The sequence below is a fragment of the Ochotona curzoniae genome, unplaced genomic scaffold (assembly GCF_017591425.1).
Source record: "Ochotona curzoniae isolate NIBS_2020 unplaced genomic scaffold, NIBS_Ocur_1.0 contig_4797, whole genome shotgun sequence".
Taxonomy (NCBI): Eukaryota; Metazoa; Chordata; class Mammalia; order Lagomorpha; family Ochotonidae; genus Ochotona; species Ochotona curzoniae.
In genome coordinates, this window is record NW_024466390.1 from 1,806,538 (window position 1) to 1,828,886 (window position 22,349).

Sequence of the window (22,349 nt, forward strand, 5' to 3'; positions counted from 1 at the left end):
CCTTAATGACAGCTGCATTTTATGTCACACCAACTCAGAAAAATTATTATGGAGTATTTAGACTTTGTGGAGAGGACTGCTATAATTGATTAAAATGACATGCAATTCCTGGGGAAAAGACTGACTGGCTTAAATCTTACATTTCTTTCTTTCTTCCTCCCTTCCTTCCTTCCTTCCTCCCTCCCTCCCTCCCTCCTTCCCTCCCTCCCTCTCTCTCTCTCTCTCTCTCTCTCTTTCTTTCTTTCTTTCTTTCTTTCTTTCTTTCTTTCTTTCTTTCTTTCTTTCTTTCTTTCTTTCTTTCTTTCTTTCTTTTTCTTTTAATTGGAAAGGCAGGTTTACAGAGAGAAGGAATGACAGAGATCTTTCATCCACTGGTTTACTCCCCAAATGGCCACAGTGGCTGGAGCTGAGCCGATCTGAAGCCAGGAGCCAGGAGAATCTTTCTGGGTCTCCCATGTGGGTTCAGAGTTCCAAGGACCTGAGCAATTCTTGGCTGCTGGAAGGAGCAGGGTACTGGATGGGAAGTGGAGCAACTGGGACACATGTCAGGCCCATTTGGAATGCTGATGCCCTCAGGCCTGAGATCAGCCAGTTGAGCCATCCTGCCTGTCCCTTTATAATTTGTTTTGTTTGACCCTTGGGACATACTGGGGCTGCTTGTTGGATATACAATTAAAGAATCTTAATGGAGGAACACCCGATTTTGAATACTAAGCTTACCAACCTGAATAAAGTAACAGCATGGGTTTTTGTTTAGAGATTACTTTTAAATTCATAGTCTTTCCAGGAAATTAACTGTGCTCATCAGTAAGGTAGCTACAAATGCACTTGTGACTGTTGAACTTATTTCTGCAGGTGCCGTGGGGTGTGGGGACATGACATACTTTCATTGGGCCAGTTGCTGTCATGCTCTGCCCCTGTATTTTGCTTTATTGCACTCAAACATGGATGGAATTTTTCCTTTTCTTGTCTAGGTATGGTAATATCTCATTCCTGCTAGCGTTCCACTGATTGTATATAGATACATGATCATACGGTAAAGGAAGGTAAGAAGTAGAATGCGACTCCAGGCTTCAGAGGAAAGCAGAAGTAAGCTGCTGTTTTCTCTTATACTTGTGAATGAAACGTGCGTGTTGCACACTGAATACTAACAGTGGGGAGATCCAGCTCTAGAATACTGTAGATGCCTGAGAATAATGAACTTACTCAGGATTAGGTTTACCTGGATGGACATACAAAGAGCAGAAGGGGGTTTCTGTGCCTTGTAGAAGGGCTCTCTGGAAAACCTGGATTCAGTGTTTCACTTACTGAGGCCTAAATGCTTTTCTTCAAGTGTGGAGAACAACGGTTTTTGTTCTGCTTTGCACTTGAGTTTCTAGCCAGTATGAGTGAGAAAAAGAAATAGACATGCATCCTGGAAACATAAATGCCAAGTCATCCTCATTCACAGCATAACTGTGGTATGCAGGATATACTAACATCTATGAAAAGTGATCTAATACAGTACATCTAGCATTGCTATAGGATCACAAGGCCAGTTTTTAAGAACCAGTTGTATATCTGTAAACTTGAAGTGAAAATTAAAATTAGAATTAAAATCTGAAAACAACACCTTTTATAATTGCATCAAAAAGCATAGAGTATTGGGGCCAACACAGTGATTTGCAGACTAATTCTCTGCCTCTAGCACTGGCATTCCATCTGTGCATGGATTTGAGTCCTGGCTGCTTCCTGTATTTGGCCTGGGAAAGCAGCTGAAGATAGCTCAAGTCCTTGGGTTCCTGAACCCATGTGGGAGACACCAGAGAAGCTCCTGGCTTTGAATGGGCTCAGCTCTGGCCATTGCAGCTGTTTGGGGAGTGAACCTGTGTATAGGTCTCTTTCCCTCTGTCTCTTCATTTGTCTTTGTAAATCTGACTCTTAACATAAAAATAAATATGTCTTTTTTTTTTAAGATTTATTTATTTTTATTTCAAAGTCAGATATACAGATAGGAAGATCTTCCGTCCGATGGTTCACTCCCCAAGTGACCACAGTGGCTGGAGTTGAGCCAGTCTTTAGTCAGGAGCCCAGAGCTTCTTCTGGATCTCCCATGCAGGTGCAGGGTCATATGGTTTTGGGTTGTCTTTGACTGCTTTCCCAGGCCACAAGCAGGGAGCTGGATGGGAAGCAGGGCGCTGGGATTAGAACCAGTGCTCATATGGGATCATGGCACGTTCAAGGCGAGGACTTTAGCCGCTAGTCCATTGCACCAGGCCCAGTACATCTTTAAAAAATTGTGAAGTCTGTCCCTGGTACATGAAAACGAAACTATGCTGAAAGATGTGTTTTTTAAGATTGTTTTATTTGAAAGGCAGGTAGAGTTGGGAAGAGACAGACACACACCTTTGATCTGCTGGTTTACCCCACGACTGCAGTAGTGCAGCCGGGTCTGGCTATAGTGGGAAGCCTGGAACTCTATTCTGATGCTCCACATGGGTGCCAGGAGCTCAAACAATTGGGCTGCCTTTTGAAGGCTCATTATTATTAATAGAAAGCTGGGTTGCAACTGGAGCAACCCAAATTGAATCATGCCTTGTAGGAGGCTGCTTAACTTGCCACGCCATGAAGCTGACCCTGCTGAGAGATTTTAAAGAAGACCTGAATAGTAGAATGTGGTCATGTGTTAGAAAACTTAATTTTGTTAGCATAGCAGTTTTTCCTGAGATGTATCTATAGATTCTGCATAATCCTGGCAAAAATTTAGCAGACTTGTTTGTGGAATTCACAAGCTTGTTTTAAAACTTACATGAAAATATGACAAACAGAATGTCTAGATAATCTTGAGAAAGGAAGACAAGTCTGAGAGACTTGTAATATCTCACTTGGTTAGATATCGTCAGTGCACGAAGATGCCAGCAACTGGAATCAACAGAATAGTAGAACCAAAAATGGTCCTAGAAATCTAGAAATAGACCCTTTTGCAGTCAGTTTTTTTTTTTTTTTTAAAGATTTTGTTTTTTATTGGAAAGCCAGTGCACAGATTGGCAAAATTTTCAAGTTAGGGAGACAAAATGTGAAATAAAGTTTAGTAAATTGGACTTAACATATAAATAGTTTATTTTCAAAAGACACTTAAAATACAATACAGAGCAAGTTACAGAGAGAAATATTTGTAAAATGTACCTAAAAACACTTGTTTATAGAAGATGTAAGGAGGGCCAGGCAGGGTAACCTAGTGCCTCAAGTCCTTGCCTTGCATGGACTGGGATCCCATTTGGGCGCTGGTTCATATCCTAGCCTCTCCACTTCCCATCCAGCTCCCTGCTTGTGGCCTGGGAAACCTTGAAGAATAGCCCAAAGCCTTGGGACCCTGCACCCACGTTGGGGACCCAGAGGAAGCTCTTTGCTCCTGGCTTCGGATCTGGCTGTGTCTCTCTTTCTCTGTAAATCTGAATCTCTGTAAATAAATCTTTTTAAATAAATATATAAGCAGTATAGTTCACTAAGAAAGCAAACAGTCTAGTTAAAATTGTGCAAAAGCTTGAACAGACACTTTAATGGGGAGGAAATAAATGGGTAGTACCTAAGCATTAGGTACTTGAAAGCATTACAGTTTGATAGTAAGATGAAAGTGCAAATTGCAATTTCTGTATATCATGCTGCAGATATATCAGATAATTAAAGTGAAAAAAGACCGTCTATCGCAAGTGTTGACGGGATGAGGAGCAGAGAGAGCTCACATACACTCCCAGTGGGAATGCTAAATAACGCTGTTTCTCTGTCAAAAGATTGTTGCCATCTCTGGTGATGTTAACATGTGCTGAACACCAACTCAGCAGTCGTGTTCGCAGTCTACCTAGGTATTGCCAAAGAGAAGTGAAAGCACATGTCCTCACGGAGACATCTGCAAGCACCTGTAGTAGCTGGACTGGAACAACCTGAATGTCTAGCAGCGGATGAGTAGATAAACTGAGTGTGATACATCCCTGCTGTTAAACACTGCTCAGCAGTCACAAGAATGCTTCTCAGAGGTGCTGTACTTACTGAAAGGAACCAGATTCAAGCAACTGTGCTCCGAGTGCATTTGTATGAGACTTCAGGAAAAGGCAAAAATGCAGTGATGGAAATGGAAGCAGTGGATTGTTAGGATCTGGAGAGCTGACAGCAGTCCAAGCTAGAGGGCGTCATGGTGATTGTAATTGTTGTGGGTGATTGTAATTGTTGTGGTGATTCTACCACGGTACGTTGGCCAAAACACATGTAACTGGGCACTGAAGAAAACGGACTTACCCATTTCATCCTGAGTAATGCACACTGCTTTTCCCCTTGAAATGTGGGCAGTGACTTTGGAGTTGATTTGTTTTCTTTCTTTGTTCTTTTTTTTTTTTTTTAAGATTAATTTATTTGTATTGGAAAGTCAGGCATACAGAGAGAAGGAGACATAGAAAGATCCTCCGTATACTGATTCACTCCCCAAGTGAATGCATGGTCTGTAGCTGAGCTGATCCAAATCCAGGAGTCCCCTGTGGGTCTCCCACATGGGTACAGGGTCCCAAGGCTATGGGCCATTCTTGACTGCTTTCCCAGGCCACAAGCAGGGACCTGGATTGGGAAGTGGAGTAGTCAGATGTGAACCAGTGTCCATATGGGATCCTGGTATATACAAGGCCAGGACTTTAGGCACTAGGCTACCATGCTGGGCCTGGTTTGTTTTATTTCTAAATGTTGTTAACTCGTAGGTTGAAACGTCTGGAGTGTTTCACTTGATCACTGATCACTGTTAGAATACATTGTTATGCTTATAATTAAGTGACCTCATTGTCACTTAATTGGCCCTGTGTGATCTGTTCCCAGCTTACTCAAATGAGTTCTCAAGTCTGTTTTGTCATGACCACAGAGTGGTCTTTGATAAAATTATAGTCACCTTGGGTTCGCTAAAGATTTTTAAATTAAAGCACACACACACAAATATATATATATATATATATATATATATATATATATATACACATATATATATAGTTTATATTCATGGCATATTCTGTGATGTTTTTAAATATGTGTACATTAGGGAATGGCTAAATCAAACAAATTATGCATTGCCTCACATGCCTTACCAGTGTTTTCAGAGTAAGAACCCTAAAATTAGCTTGAGCAATTTCTTTTTAAGGTTTAATTGTATGGAAAGGCAGAGATACTGAGAGAGCAAGAGACAGAAAGATGTTTCATCTGTTGGTTCACTCCCCAAATGACCACAAAGGCAGGAACTAAACTGATCCGAAGGCAGGAGGCAGGAGCTTCTGAACCTCCCATGTGGATGCAGGATCCTATTGCTTTCCCAGGCCACAATTAGGAATGTGGATGGGATGTGTAACAGTTGGCTATGAACCAGCACTAGTGGGAGATCCTGGCATTTGCAAGGGGGAGGATTAGCCATTTGAGCCATTTTGCCAGGCCCAGAGCAATTTACAAGTATGCCATTCATTCTTATTAACTATAATCAACACGTAACCATTACCTTTTGGTATGCAGGGTGTCTGAAATGCATCTTGTGCATTGCCTGACCTAGACCTGTAACCAGCTGGGAGTCCTGGTTCTTTATTTGCAGAGAATCATGCAGAGATCATAATCTGGATAAATAATAGGTGTGGTTAGGTAACTACGCAGTCATTATTCTGGGGCCTTTTTAATTGGACACAGCTAGGTCATTAACACTTTCAGTTTAAAACCAGAAGTACTGGCTTTTTTTTTTTTCATTCTGCTTTATGCATCAAAATCTCTTTTGAACTATGCCAGAATACCAGTTTTCAGTGACATGTATATAATTATTACTGTATCTGCTCTGTACACACAAAAATCTCAGGCTAATAATTTCAGCAATACTGACAGCCTGAATTTTCCATACCCATGCTGTCTTCAGTTATTTCTGTGTTAGGATATGTTCAGAAGCATAATCAAATTACTGTTTTTTCAAGTCACTTTTAGAATTGTTTCTCTCTGATATAACTATTAATTGGATACACAGCCATTATTCTCAGTTGACTAATTTATAATTGTGGGAATTCCTTTTGAAGATTCAGTTTTATTTCATAGTTAATAAATCATTTACACAGTTCCAAAGAGAAGTCTAGGTAATAAGGTATGTTTAATGTATTCTATCTAGTGGATATTTCCTCTAAACTTTTTACCATTTTTCTCCATATAAAGCTTTTTTTTAATGTTATGACTATTCCTTCTTTTAAAATATATGCCTTTATTTTTCATCTCTTCCTCTTTGTTAATAAAAGTGGTAGATACTATGTTCATTTTTTTCCCAGATTGCGTTTTCATTTTAGTAGTTTTCCGGAGATCCTGTTACAGTGATAAGAGATTCCTTGAGTATTCCTTACAGTCATACCTAGTTGGAGGGTGTAGTGATACAGTCATTCAGTGAGTCCCCTACTGCGGCTCTGTGGTTGTTTCTATTCTGCTATTACAAATAGTGATGAGAAGAGTCTGTATGCAAAATCGTTTTGTGTGTGTTTTGACAATGATTCTGTGAGATGGATACCTAAGTGTGAGCTTATTGGGATAGAAAGAGTTTTGTTCAGTTTATTGGAAATCAATGTATCAGTCTTGCATAGCAATTTTGCTGCATACATACTTTATCAGACTGGTATGTTTTCCATTTGGATAAATAGTGTCTCAATGGTATGTATCTGTGTTTCTTTTCCGTAATTGGCAAGGTTGGATATCTTTTCAAATGGACAAGAGTGGGTGCATTGCCTTTTTTTTTTTTAATGAGTTATTAGATCAACATTCAGGTTTTCTGTTACTGAGACTTACTCATTGTATTGTGAGTTGTGGATTTGTTTCCCCCTTCTCCATTTGTAGTTGGTGAGGAGAACAGGTGTGGCAAGAATCTTCCATACTGCTTTAATCTCCAAATGTCCTCAACAACCTAAGTTTGGCCAGGTTGAAACTAGGAGCTAAAAACTCAGTCCACCAGTGTGGCTGAGACCCAGGTCCTTGAGTTCATTACTGCTGTGTGCCAGGACATGTGTTAGGAAGCTGGGCTTGGAAGTGGAGCTGGGATTGGAACCCAGGCACTGAAGGCCTACCACTGACTATGGTCTTCTTTGAAGATTTCTTGCTACTTGATCAAGTTACAGATCCAAGTTTGGAAACAAGTCGGGGTAAAGGTTTGAGGCATAGGATTCATCAGAATTTTCTGGAGCATGAGAATCTTGATCATAATAGATAATAAGGAAGTTGGGTTTCTTTTTGATGGTGGTTTAGCAGAACAGGAATATAAAGAAAATTGGTTTAATCTCTTTTGTTTTGGTTTGGGAATTTGGGCTGTAAAGAATTGGTGGTGGAAGGGGTTTGGGAATGAAAACTAGCTCTAAGAGCATGTCCTCGATTCTGTGATGATAGTCCCTTTGTTTCAGTTGGATGAACTGTTCAGAAGAGAGGTGTTCCCAGCTAGCAGGTAGGTTCTTCCATGGCTCACCATTGCTTTCAGATTGGTGCAGTATGTTTTGTCTTGTAAATTTAGCTGGACTTTATTTTGTAAGTAATTATAACTGTCTTTCTCTAGAGTGAATCTGTGTTTTATTCACTTATTAGTTTTAATCAGTATTGGTGTATTTTTTTCTTATTCTTTCAGGCCACAGACAAGAGAAAAGCTTTAGAGGAGACCAAAGCCTACACGACCCAGTCTCTAGCTAGTGTTGCTTATCAAATAAATGCACTGGCCAACAATGTACTCCAGTTGCTGGACATTCAGGCCTCCCAGCTGCGGAGAATGGAATCTTCCATCAATCATATCTCACAGGTAATGTTTGTATACAACTGTAAATTAGCCTTTAATTGGCTGGCAGCATGTGTTTAGGTTTCCTGGACACAGATTCCTTTCTCATCTTCTTGACTGATTATATTAAATGTCTCTTTTAGCTTTTATGTTGAACTTTGCCTTTTTTCTCATTGTTGTAAAATTAAAAGCAGTGAAATTGATCATTTTTTGGGTATTCAGTTTGGTGAATTCACGTACATTGTTTTGCAACTGTAACTGCTATTAGATTTTTTTGGAGGTACAATATATTGCACATATTAAGGTTCACATTTTAAAATACTGTTTTGAAGATTTGCTTATTTGAAAGAGAGTGAATAAGGGAGAGACAAAGAGAGAAGAGACCTTTCTTTTACTGGTTTGTTTCCTGGATAGCTGCAACAGCTCGGACCGAGTTATGTCAAATCCAGGAGCCTGGAGCTTCCTCTTGGCCTTCCATGTAGGTGAAGGGGCCCAAGTACTTGGGCCATCTTCCATTGTTTTTTCTCCAGGCACATTAGCATGGAGCAGTATCAGAAATGGAGTAGCCAGGACTTGAACTGACACCCATATGGGATGCCAGCACCACAGGTGGAGGCTTTACTTGCTATGCCACAATGGCAGCCCCAAAGCACGTTTTTTTTTGTTTTGTTTTGTTTTGTTTTTGATGATGTTTAATAGTTGATCAGGCTGGGAAAGATCGAGAGTTCGGGGAAAGTGGGTGAGACTATTGTTTCCAAATTTCTTTTTTCTTCTTTCTGTATCTGGGAGAAGTGGGTTGACAAATAGAGAAGGCACAACTAGCCTCCTAACTGCCTCTGTACCTGGGATGGGGTAGGCCACCTGGCATCAACCCAGGTCCCCAATGTAAAGCACACATTAAAAAAAAACAACTTTTATTTTTATTATTTTTATTATTAGAAAGACAGATATGCAGAGAGAAGAGACAGAAAGGAAGATCTTCCATCCGATGGTTCACTCCCCAAGCAGCTGCAATGGCCAGAGCTGTGCCAATCTGAAGTCAGGAGGCTGGAGCCTCTTCTGGGTTTCCCACACGGGTGTAGAGTCCCAAGACCTTGGGCCATCCTGGACTGCTCTCCCAGGCCAAAGCATGGAGTTGGATGGGAATGGGCCTACTGGGATTGGAACCGGCACCCATATAGGATCCCAGTGCATGCAAGGCAAGGATGCCAGTCACTAGGCTACCACTCTGGGCCCCCCAAAGCACACATTTTTAAAAAGCTTTGCCACATATACATATACATACCTGAATTCAGCAACACAGTGAAAATAGTGAGCACCCTCTATAATTTCCTCATGCTCTCAGTCTTCTATAGTCTCCTGAAGGCTTTCTGTTATAGGAATAGTTTATTTTTTCTAGAATTTTAAATGAAAGAGTCATACAATAAATGCTATTTTGGGGAGTATATGTGTATGGTTTTTCTTACTAAATACTGTTAGTTTGAGATTCATTGATGTTTGCAAAAATAGTTCACTGTGTTTTGTTGCTGAGTAGCTTCCATTGTGACACATTTTGTTGATCTGTTCATAAGTTGAGGATATCTGGATTGTACTCAGGTTTTGGTTGTTATAAATAACAGGCATTCTCTTATAGGTAGTAGTATCATCTTTTCTCCAGCCACTTGGTTCATTGATTGATGTAAATTGGTTGGCCTGCACAGTGTTCCTTGGGCTTCATGTTTAGAGCTGCTTGGATGACTGCAGTGTCAGCATTCCTATAGTCAGCTGTTTCCTTTGTAAATCTGGTTACATGCAATTTGAATTTCATTTCTAGCCTTATGTATTGACCAGTTTTCTCTTCTGTGCATTTTGATTAAATATTATAAGATTCGGAGTTTAGGAAGCAACACAGTGATGTACTCGCCTGTGTAGGTGAACCAAATTATAGCTGTGCAGTGATCATTTACCAGTCACTAATGAATCTTGAAGTGGTGACATAATTGACCATGAATCATAATGTTCATCTATTATTTATGTGAATTGTGGGTTCAGGAGCTAGCAGCAAAGTTCTTGTGGTTAAATTTGAACGATGTTGTTGGGGATTCGTGTAATGCAACTGAAGTTCATGCCTGTCTGGACTATGCAAACCAAGAACTGCCTGTGTTTGTTTCTCCAGTAGCAGAACATTTAATCCCTCTGCCTGCCTTGTTTCTTGTGTTCTACTAGTCTATTTTTTCAAAGAAAAATGTTTAATTTTTTTTTTAAAATAATTATATTGATTTGAAAGAGAGAGAGAGAGAATCTTCACCCACCAGTTCAATCCCCAAATGGTTATAGCAACTGGGTCTGGGTTATGTAGGGACTGGGCCAGGCTGCAGCCAGAAGCCCAGTTCCCAGTCCAGCTCTCCCACAAGGGTGACAGGGCCCCATATACCAGAGCTGCTGTTTCCCAGAATTTGCATTTCCAGGGAGCTGGAATTTGAAGTGGGACTGGGACTTGAACTCAAGCAGTCCCACAAAAGGGAGTCTGGGTCCCAAACCCCATGTGTATCACCACACTGAATGCTCACTGCTACTGAGTCTATGAAAGCTTACCAAATACAGTTCATTCCATAGGAGATACTTTTGTTCATCTAGATTTTGAGTTATCTCAGCACATTTACCAATAACGCTCCTGTCAGTTGATTGCTGAGCCACAGATAAAGATTAAAGTACCTAAAGTAGTGATGAAGTTTTTAAGTTGTAAAGTGTATATTGCATTTTGAATTCTTTCTTAGTTTAACCCAGACTGGCTAAGATCATTTAGAAATAGGCTTTTTGGAGCTTATTTTTCTTTTAAAAATGTTATTTAAAAAAAAAAATCCCTGAGAGAATTCACACTCCCAAGCAGCAGCTTAATGTGCTATATCATGGAGTCAGCTCTTACCAGGTCATTTTATCAATTAATATTCCTTTAGTGTTTTGTTTGTTTTAATACCAGTGTCTTGTAATGTTTCTGTTCACAAGATAGTTGAGAGGGAGTGAGTCTGCAACTGTTAAAATCTTCTGAATTGCTTTCTTTCTGAACCTTTTCATGGTTAGTCCTTGTTTTGTTTAGCAATATAATGTCCATTATATTTTGCTTTCCTGGTTTTGGACTTTCCTTAAATCATAAAATTTAGAATTGGGAGTACATCAAGTTGTTTTGTTTAGCCGCTGTTTTTATAGGTCATGGAGTATCATTAGAAATCTAAAACTGGTCATATTAACTCCCAGATGATCCCCATGCTTTCTCTGCTATATCACAGTGCCTTCATTTGTCATGGTTCTCTAAAATGTAGGAATTGGACAGATTGACCCAGTCCCTGATTATTCTGTAATGGACTAGTTAGTAATGAACGTCTGCCGTATGTAAATGGTTCTCTGAGGGGACCATTTAGTTTCATATAGACAAGTCCTAGGTTTCACAGGCCATGAAGAGGCAGAGTACTCAGAATGGAAAGGCTCTCTGAATGCAGTGCTCTAGGTTCTCAGGGTTACAGTTCAAATCATTGAATATTCTAAAGGAATTAGGATTAGATTGGTACATCTTCCACTGTTAATCATATAAGAAATTAAAGCATAATTGTTAACTGAGTTAAGAGTAAAAGAAGCACATTGTAAGTTAATAAAATTTTTTCTTATTTATTTTCATTTTATTATTATTATTATCTTAAGATTCAGTTTCATAGGCCCGGGGTTTCCCCTACCCCCTCTCCAAGTCCATCCTCACCACACACACACACACACACACACACACACACACACACACACACACACACACTGAGTTTTTCCGGAGTTTCCCCTACCCCCTCTCCAAGTCTATCCTCACCACACACACACACACACACACACACACACACACACTGAGTTCTTCCGGAGTTTCCCCTACCCCCTCTCCAAGTCTATCCTCACCACACACACACACACACACACACACACACACACACACACACACACACACACACACACACACACACACACAGTTCTCCCATATTATTACAACAGCGTAGTTCATCATAAGCAGTCTTAAGTCCATCACTGTGGACGTGGACAATGTCAGGTAGTCCCATATCCCATTGACATTACACATTCAACAGTTTCATTGGGAGTCCAACTTTGATCTGGAGGTAGAGATGCCCACTGCACTGTATCCTCACATGTGGACATGGGTCTTCACTATGCAGTCACTATAAATTCCCCCACGTGAAAATCCATGAAAAATAACATTTTGAAACAAAAAGTTGAGAGTAACTTTGTTTTACGTTTTTGCATGTCTGTTATGCCTAACAGAAGATATTTGATTCTCATGTCTGCCTTATTTTTCTTTTTTTACATTTGTTTATTTTTATCTGAAAGTCACGTTTACAGAGAGGAAGAGAGAGTGAAATATTTTCCATCTCCTGGTTTACCCTGTAAATGGCCACAATAGCTGAAGCTGAGCCAATCTGAAGCCAGGAGCTTTTTCTGGGCCTCCCACATGGGTGCAGAGTCCAAAGGGTTTGGGTCGTCTTCTACTGCTTTCCCAGGCCGTATGGCGTCCTGGTGCATGCAAGGCAATGATTTAGCTACTAGGTTATCATGCAGGACCCTTTTCCTGCTTTTAAAATCCTTCCTAATTAGTCATGTGTTTCAAGTTGCAGTTTCTTTTTTCTTTTTTTTTAATTGTAAAATTCTTGTTCTGTTTTCTAGTGGTAGTTTCAGTACCCTTAGCTTTAATACCAAGGAATTTCTAATTAATCCTTATTAGATTGTGGATATTTAGCTTCAGTTTCCTCAATCAACTTTTTTTTTAAGGATTTCCTTATTTTTATTGGAAAGGCAAATTTGCAGAGAGAAGGCGCTACAGAAAGATTTTTCTGCCCTGTGGTTCACTCCCCAAGTGGCTGTAATGGCCAGAGGTGAGCTGATCTGAAGCCAGGAGCCTCTTCTGGGTCTTCCACGCGGGTGCAGGTCCCAAAGCCTTGGGCTGTCTTCCACTGCCTCCCAGGATCCAAAAAGGAGCTGGATGGGAGGTGGAGCAGCTGGGATACAAACTGTTGCCCATAAGGGATCTCGGTGCATGCAGGGGGAGGATTTAGCCACTGAACTATTATGCCAGGCCCCTCAATCAATTTTTAGAGGTAGTTCAGGGATTTTTGGATCTAGCCCTACCATAACACTTTCACAGAATAATTTATGTGCTCCAAAATTCTTTTTTATTTTGAATTTTATCATACAATTCCATAGAGTCTAGAACTTATCCTCCCCCAGCTGATATTCCCCATATTGTTACAATAGTATAGTCCTTCATAAGGAGTTATATTTCCATCAGTCTGTTATTTAAGTGTGCCCCAACATTGTTGGTACAGTGTCAGACAGGCCATTATCCCATTGTCTAGATATGTCCAACAGTTTCATTGGGAGTCCATCTTTGATTTGAAAATAGGGATGCATGTCACATTGTGTCTTCACATCTGGATGTGGTAATCTCTATTACTCTTATCACTTTGTGTTTCAATTTGTGTGATGGTTTCTTTATATTAGAGAGAACATATGGTATTTGTCTTTTGGGATTGACTTATTTCACTGAGCATAATGTTCTCTAGTTGGGACCATCTGGTTGCAAATGATATAATTTCATTTTAATGGCTAAGTAATATTCCACAGAATACACATACCACAGTTTCTTTAACTGCTCCTCTTTGGATGGGCATCTGGATTGCTTCCATGTCTTTGCTATTGTAAATTTCACAGAATAAATTGTGTGCTCCAAAATTCTTAGGATCAAGTTGTGTTCCCCTAAAATGGGAGTCCTCACCTCAGTAGTATGCCTGGTTTTAAAGAAGTAATTAAATTAAAATGAGGTTATTGGTGTGGACCATAATCCTAGGATTGGTTTTCTGAGAAGTGATTAGAACACAGACAAGCTAAGTGGGAAGATGCAGAGATTACCCCCGGTAAGTCACAGAGAAAGGTCCTCTGACAAATTCGGCCTTTTCAACTTGTAGCACTCAGCGTGTGACAAAGACATATTTGTTGTTTACGCTATTCCACCTGTGTTACTTGGTTAGGGTTGTCCTGACAAACTAAGAACCACACTTTCCCATCATTATTTTACTGTCTTTGACAGCTTTCAACAGAATGCTCGGTAATGACAGGTTGATGATTGTCATTCAAAATGAGAAAAACAGGGTATGATGAGTTAAGAAAGAGTTAGGAGCACTCAGGACTCACTTGGTTGGCTGGCTCACCAGGAGAAAAATATAGTAACTTACTCTTCAGTACTCTAGTGGATTTCTGTATGTGTCTGACATTTCTGAGGCAACTGTGCTGTGTTAGACTGCATTAATGGTCTTAATCTCTAGAGATGGGAATGCTGCCCTATATGGCAAAAAGAGCTTTGTAAATAGAAATTAGAGATCTTGAGTTGGGGAGATTATCCTGGATTATGCTGTGATGCAGCAGTGTGATCACACATGCCCTGGAAAGAGGCAGACAGAGGAGGAATTGACACAGAGCAGCAGAAAGTGATACAGCAACAGGAGCAGGACCTGGGATGGCGCTGTGACAAATCACACAATGGCAGTAGCTGCCTGGATCTGGGGAGACAAGAAAACAGATTCTTCCCTGGAGCCTTCCGAGGGAATATGACCCGGCTGACTCTGTAAGACTCAGTTCGGACTTTTGGCCTCCAGAACTGCCTGACGATCCATTTCTGTAGTTTTAGATCATTAAATTTGTGAAAATTTGTTGCAGAAGCCATGGGAAATAAATATTGATAATCTAATAAAATCAGGTCTAAATGTTGGTTGTCATTTTTATGGACTGAAATAGTGTTTTAACATCTGTAAAATTGTTAATATTCTTTTTTAAAGTTATATTTATTTATTTTGAAAGGGATAGAGAGAGAAAGAGAAACCTTCCATTCACGGATTCATTTCTGCAGGTGAATGAAAGGGCCAAAGCTGGGCCAAGCTAAAGTTAGGAGCCAACAGCTTCAACTTGATCCTGCAGGTGGTTACAGGGGCCCAAGTGTTTGGGCCATTTTCTGTGGTCTTCCAAGGCAGATGGCAGAGATCTAGATCGGAATAGCCGGACAGGAACTGGCTGAGACCCACATGGGTTACAGGTAAGAGCTTACTAAGTAGCTAGTACCTGCCACACCAGGTAATCTCTAAATGATGAGGGAAGCATCTTATCAAATTCTCTTTTGAAAAGTATTTTTTAAAGATTTATTTATTGTTATTGGAAAAGCAGATATATGGAGAGAGGGAAAGACAGAGAGAGGTTCTGCTGATTGTCCAAATGGCACAATGGCTGGAGCTGAGCTGATCTGAAGCCAGGAGCCAGAAGTTTCTTCCAGGTCCCCCATGTGGGTGCAGGGTCCCAAGGCTTTCAGTTATCCTCTCCTGCTCTTCCATGCCAGAAGCAGTTGGGCATCTAGGACGTGAGGTGGTCCCATTAGGTGAGGATTTATTCATTTATTAAAGATTTATTTTTATTGCAAAGTCATATATAGAGAGAGACAGAGAAATACCTTTCGTCTGATGATTCACTCCCCAAGTGACCAAAATGGCCAGTGCTGCACCGATCTGAAACTAGGAGCCAGGAATTTCCTCCAGGTCTCCTACACGGGTGTAGGGTCCCAAGGCTCTGGGCCATCCTGCTTTCCCAGGCCACAAACAGGGAGCTGGATGGGAAGTGGAGTTGCCAGGACTAGAACTGGTGCCCATATGGGATCCCAGCTCATGAAAGATGAGGACTTTAGCTGCTAGGCCACGGTGCCGGGCTCTATAGGTGAGGATTTAGCCATTGAGTCATCATGTCGGGCCTAAGAGTAGTGTTTTAAGTCTTCATCCTTGTTATTTTTTAAAAGGCTTTATTTTTACTGAAAAGTTGAATATAGTGTCTGATGCCATGGCCTAGCAGCTAAAGTCCTTGCCTTGAATGCACCAGGATCCCATATGGGTGCCAGTTCTAATCCCGGCAGCTCCCCTTCCCATCCAGCTCCCTGCTTGTGGCCTGGGAAAGCAGTTGAGGACAGCCCAGAGCACTGGGACCCTGCACCCATGTGGGAGACCCGGAAAGAAGTTCCTGGCTCCTGGCTTCGGAACGGCGCAGCACTGGCTGTTGCACTCACTTAGGGAGTGAACCGTAGGACAGAAGATCTTCCTCTCTGTCTCTCCTCCTCTCTGTATATCTGCCTTTCCAATAAAAATAAATAAATCTTTAAAAAAAATCATATAGAGAGGAGAACAGACAAGGGAGGGATATCTTTTGTCCTCCATTCTTGTTATTTTATGATTGATATCCATCATAAACAGTTCTTTCATATTTTTGTTGTGAATATTGAAAACAAACACTAAAATAATTTGTGGCGAACTGCTCTACCTCCTTCTTTGGAGGGAAGGCGACTTTAATTTTAAATTAATTAAGCATTCTGGCATAGTTATTTCTTATCCTGGAATAGTTATGATAAAAAAAAATTATAGATTTTTATTGGAAAGGCAGATTTACAGATAGGAGGAGAGAAAGGATCTTCGCCTCACTGGTTTACTCCCCTAGTAGCCGCAATGGCCTGAGCTGAACTGATCTGAAGCCAGGAGCCAGGAGCTTCTTTTAGGGTCTCCCATGTGGTGCTTTGGGCCATTCTCTACTGTTTTTTCTAGTCACAAGTAGGGAGCTGTATGGGAAGTAGAACAGCTGGGTCATAAACCAGCACTCACATGGGATCCCGGTGCAGGCTAGCAAGGATTTAGCCACTAAGTCTGTGTGCTGGGCTCAGGAATGGTTACTTTTTAAAAGAGTTTGTTTATTTCTTTGAAAAATAGAGTTTACAGAGAAATGGGAGAAACACTTTCCATTTGCTGGAAAACATCCCAAATGGCCAGTACTAGCCAGAGCGGGGCTAGTCTGAAGCCAGGAACCAGGAATTTCTTCTGGGTTTCCCCTGTAGGTGCCAGTGGCCTAAAACTTCAGCCATCTTCTGCTCTTCCATGCACCATTGATTTTAGTTTCTTAGCCACTGTAGAACAAGTAAGTTTTCTTTGGGGGAGGGGAAGAGGGTTTGCTGGCTTTGTGGCATAGCAGGTAAAGCTGTTGCTTGCAACACTGGCATCTCGCAGAATGGCTTTTAGTGTCTGGTTGTATGATTTCTGATCCAGCTTCTTGCTAATGGCCTTTGAATAGCAGTGGAGGATGGACTGAGTGCTTGGGCTCTTGTCACTCATGTGGGCTACCAGGATGAAGTTCCTGGCTTTGCAGTGGCACTTATTGCTGCAGCTCTCTGGGGAGTGAACTAATGGATGGATCCTCTCTTTCTCTTTCTCTAAAAATACATAAATAAATCTTTTTTTTTAAGGGTCCATTTGGAAGGTGCTAGATGTATAGCATAAGTGCAATATGGGGAAGACTTTATAATAATAAATATTTTAATGGAGAAAAGGGTGTTTTGGGCATATAGTTTGGATAGTATTGTAGGAGTGACATTTGAGTTTGGTCTTGAAGTGTATGTGGTTTTTTGGGTTGTGGAGTAAGGAAACATCCCAGTCCAAGTAATAACAAGTAAAGACAAAGACATGGGTGATTGAAGAACATATCCATGGCTTTGTTTGGGAAAGTAAATCAAAGTTCTAAGCTCTTTTATTTCCCTTGATGTGGGTGAGAGATTTATGCCGTGTCAGGGGAATAGCTGGTATTATTTGTTTCTGCTTCATACTGGAGCTCTTAAGCTTCTGGTGAAGAGCAATATGCTTAGCAGCAATGAAGCAAATAGCAGCAGTCTTCCTGAACCATCAGATAGCAAACTGCTGTTAGTAAGCCCAGCATCAAAGGAAGCAGTATCTTTCAGAGATCGAAGATGGGTGTTTTCCAAGTAAAAAGAAGGCTAGCCTGTGTCAATTTAGTGTGATCTGTGCAGAAGCCAGTTGTCAAGGCCACACTTGGCCTCCAGTAATCAATGGGGGGAGTGGGAAGGTGATCAAGGAAGCAACCCTCCCATTCTTCCCTGTGGGTTACAACATTTAGGCTAAGCCATTTCTTTGTTGTGTCCCAGCCATTGCAGATTTAAAATTACTTCCTCCCCCCGCAACCCCCAAGAAGAGAATTTTGGTACCACCTTCCGAACAGTCCAGTTGGAAACAGTTTGGGATTCTCTCTCTCCAGGTCTCATGTGCATTTTTCTCATTGTCTCTGACCCTTTTACCAACTTTCCAGTCAATGTCTGAGTTTTTCACTGCAGTGCAGTCTTGCTGAAAAGTCAGGAAAACAGTTTTCACTTCCTGTATCTAATGTTCTGATTTCTTAGCGTGGTGTGGAAGGCTGGTTCGTTTCTTTCAGCTGTCTTTGTACTTCTTTGCTCAGTTCCTTGTAAAAGTTCCACACTCATCAGAGTTGGTAGTTGCTTGTTTGTTCTCTTTCTGTTCTGCTTAGCACAAGCTCCATCTGAGGTCTCCACTGACTAGCCAAGGGTAGAGTTTGTAGTGTTCTTTAAGATACCATCTAAGTTGTCTCGGTGATGCTGAGTTTATGTCTTCCTTACCTTTGTTGCTCCTTATAGTCTTTATCTTCATTATGTGGTAACTGATGTTTCCATGGTTTGATATGTGTTTGTTGAATTACTGTTGTAGCAGTGTAATAATAGTATTCTCTGAACTCTAAAAACCTGTGTTTGAGTCTTAGTTGTGCCGCTATGTGATTTGTTCAAATTACCAATATTCGTTCAGTTTCATTTCCTCTTAGGCCAAATTGGCACAGGAGTGTTGACCTTACTTATGGAATAAGGAGTTGTACATAACACATTTAGCATAGTACCTGGTTATAAAGTTGTTTTTGTTATTAGTCACTGTCTGTCACTCCTCCTCTCTGTCAGCCTGTCTTGGGTTTAAGCATGTTGGAATTCTTCCTACCTCAGCTTTCCTAACCATGTCTTTTAGGATATTGCCTGTCTCCTCTTCAGAGTTCCTAAACTCAGATTCTTGAATCCACTATATCATGGAATCTTCTTTTGCCAACCTTATGTATGCACAGTCCATTGTGGTTGAAATTTGTTTCTGCCTAATCCCTGAACTTTGCTTTTGTGTTAGTGATATTTGTGTTCTGGATCTAACAGTATTTTGTTAACTCATTCTTGCTGCTTTCAATTGTAGCACGGGTTAAATTTGTAATTACGTTTGTGTGTGTGTGCTTGATTAAACCTTTTCTTTATAGGTAAGTTTAAGTTTAGAAATGATTTGTTTTGGTGTCACTATATATATTCTATAGGACCTGTCAAGTGTTACTCTGTAGGCTTTTGAATTATTGTCATGGTACTTGAAAAGGTCTATAGTCTTTTTTTAAAGATTTATTTATTTTTATTTGAAAGGCAGATATACGGAGAGAAGGAAAGACAGAATTCCGTCTGCTCTTTCACTCCCCAAGTGACCACAATGGCTCCAACTGAGCCTGTCTAAAGCCACAAGCTAGGAATCTCTTCTGGGTCTCCCATGATCGGTGCAGAGTCTCAAGGATTTTCGGCCATCCTCTACTGCAGTCCCAGGCGTTAAGCAGGGGGCTGGTTGGGAAGTGGAGCATCACTGGTGCTTGCAAGGGGAAGATTAGCTCGATGGCCATAATGCTGGCCCTTATTTGACTTTGTTTAGTGTATTTGAATCAGACCTTCTACTCACTGATCACTTCCCAGATTTCCACAATGGTCAGTACTGCTGGGATCAGAACAGGAAGCCAGTAACTCAGTCTGAGTGTCCCATGTGGGTGGTGGGAGCCCAGTGACTGAATTCTTTTCTGCTGCATTAGCATAAAAGTGGAGTCAGGAGCCAATCGAGGCATTCTGACAAAGGACACAGGCGTCTTAGCCCCTCTGCAGCACACACCTGTGCTCAGTGCATTTGGATTCCATGTCTCCTTATCCTTTCTCACTGTGCATCAGTTTATCAGTTTTTCAGTCTTCCTCTATACTTAAGGTGTCATCGGATCTTGACACTTGTGAAACTTCATAGTTAGTGATTTTGTAGAATATCTCTTAAGATAGACATGCTTAATATTTCCTAGTATATTCAGATGATAACATTTAAAAGATCCTCTTAAACTCTTTTCTCATTGTTGTATATTTCCTAAGTCTCTTAACTGTACTTTGAGGGCTTGAGAATCTGATGTTTGAAGCTAGAGGAAACCTGTAAAGAGCCTGGCGTGAATGTGGAGGCCTAACATACCTCAATAACATTTTGTAAAAGGCTAGCAAAACTTACTGTACTAGAAGCTTTCTATAATTAGAAATACTTCATTTTGCTATAATTGGCGTTAAGATCATCTTTGACTGAAAAATTCTTTGGCTTGAGAGTTGCAAGTGGTTCTTGGGAATTTCCAAGACATAAATAAACATAATTAATTGTGGCAGGACTTATTTTAAAAATAGCCTGTTCACTTAAAAGCAAATTGTATACATTTTGTGTTTCAGTTTTGGCTCTGAAATAATTTGAAAATCCTAAGGAAGGCAGTTAGAGTCTTACTCTTCAAGCTATTTTTAGAAACCCCCTGCCTGCCCCCAAGCTGGTTTCCTTTCCAGCCACCTGCACAACTCTGTGCAATTGCACGTGTACACTAGTTTATTTTTCATATAATTCCCTGGCTAGTCTTCCTCCCTTTCTCTCTCTTTACATGTGGCCACCTTCTCTTATGCTTTTGGTTGGTTCTTTTTGAGGAATGAAGTATAAGTCATAACATCTTCACTAAGTATTTAAATTCATTTGTAATGTTTTAAAAGTGAAACACAGCATTATTGTAGAATAAAAAGTCCTTGTGTGTCTACAACTATTTTTGATTAACAGGTGGAAAACTGGTATTATCATTTCTATTCTTGTGATTTCTTTCTTTTTTCTTTTTTTTTTCTTTTTTTAACTATTTGATTCTATGTAACTGATTTTTTTAAGAACACTGTTTTTTGGATATGTTTATTGCATTTGCATTTAATGTGGCTATTGATAAAATCATGAGAGTCATTATTTAGTATTTTAATGTTACGTCTTTTTTCTTTCCTTCCTACTTTCTTTTGGGGTATGTATCCATTCCCACTTTTGATCACCTGTGATTCGTAAGTTTGAGTTGTGTGCTCTTTTAAGATCTCATCTCTGAGGTCTTTGGGAAGCCTAAGGGAAGATAGCATTGGTAAGCTGAGTGTTTAGGGGATGTCTCTGAATCCTACTCTGTCAGACGTTTGTGGGGTACCATCAGTCCAGGACTGTGTCCTTGAACCAGCCCTTCAAAGTTTACGGAAACACATTATGCTTTGTAGGGTACTTATATCCCTGTTGCCCTTGTGCATCTGTTTTTTATAGCTGGTGTGACAAATTGCCCTAAGTTATAGTGGTTCCAAACATCATTTTGTTGTGTTAGAATGCAATGATTGAGTTCAAATTTATTCTGTGGGTGGGGTGGCTGTGTTCCTTTCCTTCTGGATGTTCTAGGGGAGAATCTGTTCAATTGCCTTTTTTTCTCCCCCTAGCTCCTGGAGGCTGTGTGTGTGTGTGTGTGTGTGTGTGTGTGTGTGTGTGTGTGTGTGTGTGTGTGTGTTTGAAGGGGTTGTTTTGACTCATGGCCTTTTCTCTCAGTCAGTAATGGCCGCTTGAAGGTTTGTCACATTGTGTCTTAACACTCTGAACCAGTTCATCTTAATACTTAATCTGTTCACATCTTTCAAGTCCCTGTTGCCATGGAAGTTCCTAAAGTAAGCATGGGAGTGTTTGGGTCTGTCCCCATGTGGCCCCTTTGTTGAAGTGATCAAAATGTCCCTGGAATAGCTGTAGTTGTATTCATGTTTTCAATTCTGGGTTTTATTCCTCTTATCTTTCTACTCTGCTTGGATTTTCTTGCTCTTTTTAAGATTTAATGTTTTTTTAGAGATGTATTTTTAGTTTTTATTGACATGCATTCAGAGAGGAGGAAAGACAGAGAGGAAGAGCCATCTGCTGATTGACTCCTCAGTTGGCCACAGTGGTAGGATCTGAGCTGATTGGAAACGAGGCACTTCTTCTGGGTCTCCCAGGTGGATGCAGGATCCCAAGGCTTTGAGCTATCTTGACTGCATTCCCAGGCCACAAGCAGAGAGCTGGATGGGAAGTGGGGTCTCAGGGACATAAACCTGTGCCCATATGGGATCCCGGTGCGTGTAAGGTGAGGACTTCAGCCAATAGGTAACTGCATGGGCACAACATTTAATAATTTTTAAAAGACGCTTTCACATAATTTTTGATGGTTTAAAGAAAGACAACTTCCAGATTCTCTGATGTGCCTATATTGCACAAATTTGGCCTTTGTTATCACCAAAGTATTTATGAAGTCAGTAAGTTGTAAAGTCAGTTGTTTTTATTTTCTGCTTATTTTTTTAGTTTAGAAAGCTTTGAAGTCAACCTCAGTGTTGAAATGAATCTGATCTTTGAAAAGATCTATCTGTAAACTATGGTTAAAATTCAGTTACTTGGAGCCATTGTGGTGGCATAGAAGGCTAATTGCAAGCACCGACATCACATGTGGCCTCAGGTTTGTGCCTCGGCTTTGGATCCAGCTCCTTGTTTAAGGGAAAGCAGTGAAGCATAGCTCAAGT

General features: G+C 40.6%; 1 protein-coding gene across 28 annotated transcripts in view; it reads left to right on the forward strand.

Moving 5' to 3' along the window:
* The window catches only part of ABI1 (abl interactor 1), an 86,905-nt gene that overhangs the window by 30,037 nt on the left and 34,519 nt on the right, over positions 1–22,349 (forward strand). For 23 of the 28 annotated variants that reach the window (XM_040988114.1, XM_040988132.1, XM_040988125.1 and 20 more), the window contains exon 2: positions 7,631–7,798. The exons of 4 other annotated variants lie outside the window; for them this stretch is intronic. In XM_040988114.1, coding sequence (XP_040844048.1) covers positions 7,631–7,798 — 168 coding nt within the window. Of the gene's footprint in view, positions 1–7,626; positions 7,799–22,349 lie in introns of all 28 variants that reach the window. One more of the 28 variants, XM_040988109.1, reaches the window with a different exon arrangement.